The sequence below is a fragment of the Pangasianodon hypophthalmus genome, chromosome 21 (assembly GCF_027358585.1).
Source record: "Pangasianodon hypophthalmus isolate fPanHyp1 chromosome 21, fPanHyp1.pri, whole genome shotgun sequence".
In the NCBI taxonomy this organism is placed as follows: domain Eukaryota; kingdom Metazoa; phylum Chordata; class Actinopteri; order Siluriformes; family Pangasiidae; genus Pangasianodon; species Pangasianodon hypophthalmus.
In genome coordinates this window covers 21,094,980-21,104,979 of record NC_069730.1, presented here as the reverse complement: position 1 = coordinate 21,104,979, position 10,000 = coordinate 21,094,980, and the positions used below count along the sequence as shown (strand labels likewise).

General features: G+C 41.5%; 2 protein-coding genes across 4 annotated transcripts in view; both read left to right on the top strand.

The window, feature by feature from the left end:
- The window catches only part of LOC113524960 (rho GTPase-activating protein 29), a 29,257-nt gene extending 27,967 nt beyond the window's left edge, over positions 1 to 1,290 (top strand). For all 3 annotated transcript variants that reach the window (XM_053227564.1, XM_053227563.1, XM_053227562.1), the window contains exon 21: positions 1 to 1,290. This exon is cut by the window's left edge and continues 479 nt beyond it. In XM_053227564.1, coding sequence (XP_053083539.1) covers positions 1 to 399 — 399 coding nt within the window. In that variant the 3' untranslated portion in view covers positions 400 to 1,290.
- Positions 1,291 to 1,546: 256 nt separating this feature from the next.
- Positions 1,547 to 10,000, top strand: part of abca4b (ATP-binding cassette, sub-family A (ABC1), member 4b) — a 39,271-nt gene continuing 30,817 nt past the window's right edge. The window contains exons 1-8 of the mRNA XM_053227560.1: positions 1,547 to 2,008; positions 2,779 to 2,894; positions 3,287 to 3,380; positions 3,654 to 3,795; positions 4,582 to 4,721; positions 5,216 to 5,343; positions 6,761 to 6,958; positions 9,877 to 9,966. Coding sequence (XP_053083535.1) covers positions 2,829 to 2,894; positions 3,287 to 3,380; positions 3,654 to 3,795; positions 4,582 to 4,721; positions 5,216 to 5,343; positions 6,761 to 6,958; positions 9,877 to 9,966 — 858 coding nt within the window. The 5' untranslated portion in view covers positions 1,547 to 2,008; positions 2,779 to 2,828. The remainder of the gene's footprint in view (positions 2,009 to 2,778; positions 2,895 to 3,286; positions 3,381 to 3,653; positions 3,796 to 4,581; positions 4,722 to 5,215; positions 5,344 to 6,760; positions 6,959 to 9,876; positions 9,967 to 10,000) is intronic.

Here is a 10,000-nt window from a genome sequence, read left to right as displayed (position 1 = left end):
CCGTTTTGGACTTTGAGACGAGACAGTAGCACGAGCGATAAGGACGTTCCGATCGCGTTCAGAGCACCGCGGAAGCTCCAGCCCCCGCCCGGAACGTTCTACAGGCCTCCGCACGTCCACGTTAAAACGCCAGACACGGAAAAGAACGCTAACGTTCCCGGGACTACCACCGTGACTACGCTGTCTGTCACTATAGCTGCACCGCTGGCCACGCTGAGTGTGAATCCAGCCTCATCCGCACTGTCAGTCACACCGACATCACCGTCAACAGGAAGTGACACGCACGGTAAAGAGGAAGTGCAGTCGGAGTCCGAGTCGGACGATGTGAGTGAGAATAAATCGGTGTATCAGAGACTGAGAGAGAGTCAGCCCTCACACCGAGAGGCACGCTTCGTATAAACACACACTCTTCTCTGCTCACGTTACACACTCGCTCTCTCTCCTCTTCTTATCATCTACAAAACCAAGAGTTTAAAACACAGAGCAGTGAAATCTACACCAGGTGTAAAGGGGCGTGGCAGAGAGGCGACGCTTCCGGGGCTTTTAGGGACGTTACTGAGATCTTAAGACACGTGGATACACATTACAGAGCTTACGATCATGTGACCTACTGATGCTCAAGCATGGCCACGCCCCCTGCAACAAGCGCTTATGATACAGATCAGAACAATCAGTGTGCGTTGACGTGAGGTGTGTGTCGTGCACATTAACTTCCTGTTACTCACACTGGCTTAGATCAGACTGGCTTAGATCAGACTGTCTCTCTCTCTCTCTCACACACACACACACACACACACACACACACACACTCCTTAACGACCTGAAAGACTCACCTGCACCCGAGCCACAAACCCTGAGCTGCGGCTGTGTCCCAAACGAGTTCGTCAGAAGGAGGAGTTACAGAGAGACGCTTGTGGTTCACAGCGAGACGCGACGAGTCGTCAGTAAAGAGTGATACCGAGACGCCGCGCTACAGAAACCTGCTCTTTATTATTTTATATAAAATGACAAATATAATATAAAACGTCTTAACTGGAAATGTTTGTTACATGCAGTTTGTTTGAGATGATGTGTGTGTGTGTGTGTGTGTGTGTGTGTGTACAGATGGAGTAAATGTGTAACATGTTATGCAGGTTTAACTGATGATGCACTTAAGTCTGAATGTGTGTGTGTATAAGATGTATAATGAATGTATTTGCATAAAACTGTAAATCATTTTATTACTGTGATCATTTGTGTGTTTTCTGTAACACACTCCACTGACCACAATACAACATTTTATACCTCCTACTGCTCTGTGCTTTCTTTCACCAGCCTCACCGTCTGAGGCTTAGGCTTAGGCTTAGTGTTAATATTAGTGTTAATGTTAGTCTTAGTGTTAGTGTTAGTGTTAATATTAGTGACAATGTTAGTCTAAGTGTTAGTGTTAGTCTTAGTGTTAATGTTAGTCTTAGTGTTAATGTTAGTGTTAGTCTTAGTGTTAATATTAGTGTTAGTCTTAGTGTTAGTCTTAGTGTTAGTGTTATTGTTATTCTTAGTGTTAATGTTAGTGTTAGTCTTAGTGTTAATATTAGTGTTAGTCTTAGTCTTAGTGTTCATCTTAGTGTTAGACTTAATGTTATTGTTAGTCTTAGTGTTAATATTAGTGTTAGTCTTAGTGTTCGTCTTAGTGTTAGTCTTAGTGTTAGTCTTAGTGTTATTGTTAGTCTTAGTGTTACTCTTAGTGTTAGTCTTTGTGTTATTGTTAGTCTTAGTGTTTGTCTTAGTGTGTGTGAGTGTTTGTGTGTGTGTGTGTGTGTTCATTCTAAACTCTAAAAGCATTTACACACATGAAGTGGACGCTAGCGCTCAGAGTGTTTCTGTGTCTGGCCTGCAGATTAGAGCGGATTAAAGTAAATCGGATTACGGCTCACATGCTCACACTCGGAGCTGCTCCACTTCACACAGCGCTCTGTAACTAGTTATTATTTACACACAGATAAAGATCCCGAACCCTTTCAGCACTGAGGTAAGGAATAAATCTGCTTTCTTATAAAACAATAAAACGTTCTCCACATGAAGGAAATGTTCAAGAGAATTAAAGACAATTATCTTACACCTTTTTCTCTTATTTAACGCTCTTCACACGTTTCTGTTCATCTGTGTGTGTTAATGGAATTATTCAGAATAGTGTGTTTAACTTTAATACACAGATTAGATTTATAGCATAGAGTTATATTTTACAAAAACAGTTATGGAAAAACCCATGAACTTATTTTATTTTATTATTTGTTTGCTTTTTAATGTTTGAACTTTATTTTTGTTCTTCATATCAGTTTATAGCAACAGCAGTGGTTTAAAAACATAAATATTATTCAATATAATATAAATAATATAAGCAGATAATAATAATAATAATAATAATAATAATAATAATAATGCTGTGTGTGCACTTTTCATTGGAATTTGTTAATCAGTGCAGGAATATGTAATGTTACGGAATAGGTCTTCTGTATTTCCCTCGTTACGGTGTGTGTCTGTGTGTGTGTGTGTGGGTGTGGGTGTGTGTTTGTGTGTGTGTCTGTGTGTTTGTTTGTGTGTGTCTGTGTGTGTGTGTGTGTGTGTGTGTGTTTACAGCTCAGGTATGTAGTTTAATCTGCGCTGTACAGAAAGTGAGCGATGTGTGAACACTAGAGTCAGATTTCTGAGTCTGATTCATGTTTAATGACTGAACAACTACATAAATGAATAAAATTAATTGTAGTGTGTGTGTGTGTGTGTGTGTGTGTGTGTGTGTAGGTGTGTTACCCCTTCACACTGACCCCCTCTCGGGGTTAATTGGGGCAGAAATGAACACCAGCAGTCAGATTCGTCTTCTGCTGTGGAAAAACTGGACGCTGCGCAAGAGACAGAAAGTACGACAATAAACACTGAGAATAATTTACAGTTTCTTAATAATCTAATAAATATTTAAATTTACATATTTACTTCCTCACAAATATCACCACTAGCCTGTCTGTCTGTCTTTCTTTCTGTTTAGCATAAAACATTTCATTAAACAATAAAATACTTAGCTAAGATCCTGAGCTACATAAACACAACTCTGTGCTAACGTTAGCCAGCTGTGAGTTCATGTGAGTTTACCTTTTCACTACTGTCTGAGTTTAGCAGCGAGCTAGCTAACATGATGCTAAGCAACAGGTGAAAAAAAGCTCCGCCCACACTGACTCTAACAAATAATAAAATATAATATAACACATATTGTGTGTGTGTGTGTGTGTGTGTGTGTGTGTGTGTGTGTGTGTAGATTCGGTTCTTGGTGGAGATCCTGTGGCCCGTCTTCCTGTTCGCTGGACTCGTGTGGCTCAGGAGAGCGAATCCTCTTTACCAACAACATGAATGTGAGATTACAATCATCTGTAAAATAAAATCAAATGTAAAATAAATCCTCTGTACACACTCATGTTTTACTTAAATGCCATTAACACAATTACAGCGCTCTATATGTTACATATATTTATTATAAGATCAGAATATTTCGTTGTGTAATAAATAATTTGGCCATTGTTGTGATTATTTGCGTGTGAAATTGTGCGACTGCACTGTGAGATCAGGATAAAATTCGTCTGTGTTTTAACCTCACATGAAAGTGTGAATTGTGTGAACTGTTTCAGGTCATTTTCCCAACAAGGCCATGCCTTCAGCAGGAATTCTGCCGTGGATTCAGGGAATTTTCTGCAACGTTAACAATCCCTGCTTCCGTTACGCAACTCCGGGAGAATCTCCAGGAATCGTGTCCAATTACAACAACTCCATGTAAGTCTGATCTCTCTCAGTCAAATCATTTATTGTCATTGAAGGAAAATTTGTTGTGCAGCAAATATTCAAAATAAATCAGACAAAACTTTATAAAAAGTCACAACAACAGACATAAAACAAAAAATAACACAAATACAAATAACACACATGCATTTATATTCACATTAAGAAAAGTCTGATATACAGGAATCAGACTGCATTTAAGTGACATCAGACACCAGCCTCAGGACCGTCTCAGGAATGAATTTAATAACGAGGTTCAGAGCGATTGTTCAGTTCTGATGATCCAGGACTCGTGATTAGAATTTATAGCAATAACGCAGATTTAAAATTCCTAATAAACAATCCTGATCCTGAAGCCAAGAACGTGTATCATTTACACATATGAAAACGCTAAGATAAATGAGATAATGATAAACGAGTTAATAAATGAGTTAATGATAAACAAGATAATGATAAATGAGATAATCATAAATAAGATAATGATAAACTAATTAATAAATGAGAAAATGATAAACGAGTTAATGATAAACAAGTTAATAATAAATGAATTAATGATAAATGAGTAAATGAGTTAATAAACAAGTTAAACGAGTTAATAAATGAGTTAATGAGTTAACTCATTAATTCATTTATTGTTAAAAGTGATATACAAATAAAATTGAATTGAATTGATAACGATGCTAGGATAAATAGTGTAGCTCGACAGAGGGAGAGAGAGAGATGGAGAGAAAGGAAGGAAATTGAATAAATAGTTATTATTCGTTATGTTCTTCTGTGCAGACTGGCTCGGTTTTACGCCGACGCTCAGGAGCTGCTGTTTAGCGACGCTGAGTTTCAGCAGTTGGGGCGACTCTGGCAGGAAGCGTCCGATTTCAGCAACTTCATGGACACACTGAGGAAAGATCCAGGCCGAGCTACAGGTACAAAATATTACTCACATTTTAGTGCTAATGTTATTTATCAGCTCATTAACCTCCTCTCCTACACACACACACACACACACACACTTTTTTAGGAAATGATCAGAAATCCCAGGAAATGCTGCAGTGGACCGAGGAGCTGTGTTTAGCAGCTCTGGATAAACTCTCTGATGCTACTTTGTGTTGGTGGCAGTAATTAGCTGCGAGGACATCGAGGTCTGGATCGCTGTAGTTTTGGAAGTTTTTCTTCCCATAGAGCCTCTGAAACAGAACTCGGGAACAGCGAGGTCCTGATAACGTAAAGGCAGAGTGCGGAGTGTGTCCTTACTGAGACACTGATCCTGTTTTCCTTCCTGTTTGATTTCCTACATTTGTAAAAGCATCAGGAGTAAATTGTAAATGTGTTCTAACGGAACAGGAGGAAGTGCACTGTTTGAAGCACTCAGCCTCGGTGTCCTCGTTAACTTCCTGTTTGTCCCTCGCTTTCTTTTCAGGGAGAGGACTGAAGATCGAGGACATCCTGAAAGACGATGAGACTCTGACGTCGTTTCTGCTGAGGGACGCCGGCCTGTCGGACTCTGTGGTCCATCAGCTCACAAACGCACGAGTGCGGGTGGAACAGGTAACGCTCCCCGGTACACACCTGAGAGTGGTGAAGAGACCCCGCCCTTGTGAGGGTGGGCTGTGGAGCTCTGATCTGCATGAGGTGGAGACCAAACCTCACTGATCTCACACCTCCTCCATCCTCCACGAGACCTGGACTGACTGACCATAAGATCATCAGCAGTGTGGTGGTCGTCCTCCATTTAGTGCTCTAGCTCAAACCTAACATCATGCAGTGCTCAGAATCATCTCCAGTCATCTCCAGTCTGGTAGCCGAGGTTTTTTTGCTAATTGGTGCTCAGCTTTATTGCGTTGGTTTGGTCAGCTTAGTGCCTCCTCAAACTTCCAGATGTGGAGCCAATATTCAGTCCAGCTCTCCAAATGGATTATAGTATAGACCACTTGGAGTGAGAGCCTGGGCTTGGGGTGAGCATCTGGCATGAAATTATGGTTTGGTGAGTGTTAATATGACGTGAGATCTTCCTAGGTGCACAGTGAACTAAGTGACCACTAAGTCAAAAGTCAAATTCTAAAAGTTTTTAAACATTCAGAAGTTTTCTCTAAAGAAGAAGAGACTAGTCTGGGGTTGGGACTATTGTGATGGGGCTGGACCACAGGCTCGTGGTCTTCCTGATCACCCCTGGTTATCACATCTTCTGTACCTTTTCATCAGTTACTCGTAGGGCTGCTGTGAATGATCACTCTCAGTGTCATCCTTCTGCAAAACCACTTCTTCCAGATATCACATGATATAATCCAGCAGCACTGAGATCTACTCCTGGTCCCGAGCCTTGTATGCCATCAGCCCTAACTGCTCCTGATGTGGTCAAAGAGCACCTGAGGAAAGAGGGAGTCACGGTGGTTCCTGGGTGGGTGGTGCCACTGGCAGGTCAGAACCCTCTGGAGGAGGTTTGTTACTATTCTCGGACGTGTTCAGCAGTGGCTCTCGTGTCTCAGTGGTTAAGGCTTTGGACTCGATCACAAGGTCGTGAGTTTAAATCCCAGCACCGCTGAGCTGTTACTGCTGGATCCTTGAGCAAGACACTTAACCCTCAACTGCTCAGCTTTATTCTGTCTCACTTGTTACTCACATTGGATAAAAGCCATTAAATAATTTAATGTAAATATAAATGGTTGTGTCTTCCATAATGACCACTAAGAAGATGTGTGGCTCCTTCAGCAAATGGCTCCATAGTACAGGAGGCCAACCTCCTGAGGGTATTAATCAGTTCAGCTGGGGCTTAAAATCTGTGATGAACACCTGAGTCCAGCGGTGGTGGAGGTTCTCAGGTGAACTCGCCTCCTGGAGTAGTGTCGAGTGCTCAAGTGCTTTTAATGTCATTTTTATTGCTGTTTTTCTCTCAGCATTTCCTAGCTCTATAGCTGTATTCTCTCTCTCTCTCTCTCTCTCTCTCTCTCACTCTCTCTCTCTGTAGTTTGTGTATGGAGTACCTGATCTGAACCTACAGGAGATCGCCTGCAGTCAGGTTCTCCTTGAGCGATTCATCATCTTCCCGAGTCGGCGTGGAGTTCACGGGGTTCGTAACGCGATGTGCGCTCTCACACCGCAGAAACTGCAGAAGATCGAAGACAAACTGTACGCCAACATCGACTTCTTCAAACTCTTCAGACTGGTCAGTCCTCATCACACACCTAGTGCACTACAGACAAGGGCACAAGTCTATATAAAGGGCACTTGAATTGGAATGAGGCAGATCTCTCTGTCTGTGCCTTCTTCCGTTCTTTCTTATCTCATTCTGTCTCTGCTTTGCTATTTCACTCTTTCCTCTATCCCTCTGTTTCTCTCACCATCACTACCTCTTTAAACCCTTTCTGTTTCTCTATCCTTCTATTTTCCGTCACTCTCAATTTCTTGTTCCTCTCTCTCTCTTTCCATTCACTCGCTATCTTTCTTTTTCTTCTGTCTGTCTCAGAGAGATTGAGGTAGTCAACATGGCAACATGATTATCATGATGAAGATACTCGACACAGTTCTGTAATCAGATTACCTACACACATGCGCACACACACACACACACACACACACACAGAGCTTATGGTAGTGATGTGAGATTGGGTTTGTCTCAGAGCTGTTATGGTGAGAGTTTAATCTGATGAGGGAAAAAAAATAGTTTGTAGGAGCCTAAACAAAAACTCCTTCTGTTACATATCCAGCAAACTATTTGGAGAGAGACAGAAAGAGAGAGAGAGAGAGAGAGAGATAGAGCGAGAGAGAGAGAGAGAGAGAGAGAGAGAGAGAGAGATGTGATAAATCACCCAAACAGCTGACTGATCTGAACATGGGTGTGGCCTAATATTGTAATGAGCGTATTTGATTGACAGCTCTGTGTGTGAGACTCCCAGCCTGCTACATTTACTGTTCGGCCAAATTGTGTATATGACCAATAAAAGAGTCTCTCTCTTCTTCTGTCTGTCTCTCTCTCTGTCTCTCTTTCTGTTCAAGTCAATTCAATTCAGTTTTATTTGTATGGAGCTTTTAACAACGGACATTGTTACAAAGCAGCTTTACAGAAATATATAAATTCAGGATATAAATTTTAAGCTTATAAATTTAACCCTAATGAGTGAGCCAGAGATCTCGGTGGTGAGGAAAAACTCCCTGAGACGATATGAGGAAGGAACCTTGAGAGGAACCAGACTCAAAAGGGAACTCATGTTCATCTGGGTAACTCCAGATAGTGCAATTATAAATCATTCCCTTCTATAACTGTGTGCTACATGGACAAATAGTGCAGTTGTGTAACCGGGAAATTCATTACAGTTTTCACATGAAGTCTGTTTTGTTGAAGTTATTAACTGTGCACTGATGGATACCTGAGTGCAAAACTGTTCATGGGAATCGCAGTCCTAAAGCTATCATAGCATCTGTAGTCCAAAGCCATCTTGATGGTTTCTAAGTGGTACCATCCACAGTAATCTCATTGACCTTCAGGCTGTCCATGTGGGTCATCCTCAGCAGCAGCGAGTGGTTTCCAAGTGATGAGAACTCCAACCAGAATTAGGGCATCAGGATGGATCAGGCAGGTCCAGAGAGCAGAAGGGGTCAGGATCACTGATATCTCAGGAGTAGAATGTGTAGCTCAGAGTGGGGGGGCGACAGCATCCAAACATCCCAGTTCACCACAACACTCTATAACTGTGAACCCTCCAGACCTGCTCCTTTACCTAAAAATAAAAAATAAAAACTATTCACTAAAGGCTTGACTAAACAAATATGTTTTCAGCCGAGACTTAAACCCTGAGACTGTGTCTGAGCCCCGAACACTAAGTGGAAGGCTGTTCCATAACTGTGGGGCTTTGTATGAGAAAGCTCTACCCCCAGCTGTAGCACGCACTATTCGAGGTACCAACAAATAGCCTGCACCTTTTGATCTGAGTAGGTGTAGCTGATCATAAAAGACCAAAAGTTCACTCAGGTACTGTGGCGCGAGACCATTTAGTGCTTTATAGGTCAATAGTAGTATTTTATAATCAATACGAAATTTGATTGGGAGCCAATGCAGTGTGGATAAGATAGGGGTGATGTGGTCATATCTTCTGGTTCTAGTAAGGACTCTCGCTGCTGCATTCTGGACTAACTGGAGCTTGTTTATTCTCCTACTGGAACATCCAGAGAGTAAGGCATTACAATAATCCAATCTAGAGGTAACAAAAGCATGAACTAGTTTTTCTGCATCGTGTAGTGACAATATATTTCTTATTTTAGCAATATTTCTGAGATGAAAGAAAGCAATCCTAGTGATATTATCTACATGAGCTTCAAAAGAAAGACTAGAGTCGATAATCACACCAAGGTCTTTTACTGCTGCACATGATGAAACAGAAAGGTCATCCAGAGTTATTATGTAATCAGAAAGCTTACTTCTAGCTGCATGTGGTCCTAGTACAAGTATTTCTGTCTTGTCAGAATTAAGTAAAAGAAAGTTAATAAACATCCAGTTTCTAATGTCTTTTACACATTCCTCAACTTTATTAAGCTGGTGTCTGTCATCTGGCTTTGCTGAAACATACAACTGTGTGTCATCAGCGTAACAGTGGAAGCTAATACCATGTTTATGAATAATTTTGCCCAGAGGTAGCATATATAGAGAAAAGTGCAGTGGGCCTAAAACAGAGCCTTGTGGAACACCAAACTTTACCTTAGCATGCATAGAGAAGTCACCATTTACGTTTACAAACTGATAACGATCAGTCAAATAAGACCTGAGCCAGGAAAGGGCTGTTCCCTTAATGCCTACTACATTTTCTAGTCTATTGAGGAGAATCGCATGATCAATGGTATCAAAAGCTGCACTAAGGTCAAGCAGCACCAGCAATGAGACACAACCCTGATCAGAGGCCAGTAGTAAGTCATTTACCACTTTAACCAGCGCTGTCTCTGTGCTATGATGAGGCCTAAATCCTGACTGATACATTTCATGAATGTTATTCCTATGTAAGTATGAGCATCGCTGCTGTGCTACAACCTTTTCTAGGACCTTGGAGATAAAGGCGAGGTTTGATATTGGCCTTTATGTCTCTCTCTGTCTAGTTGCCGATGGTGTTGGATAATCACTCCAGTGGAGTTGATCTGCAGTTCTGGGGGCGTGTTCTCTCTGCCGTGTCTGAGAAGCTGCAGCAGGTGCACACACACACACACACACACACACACACGA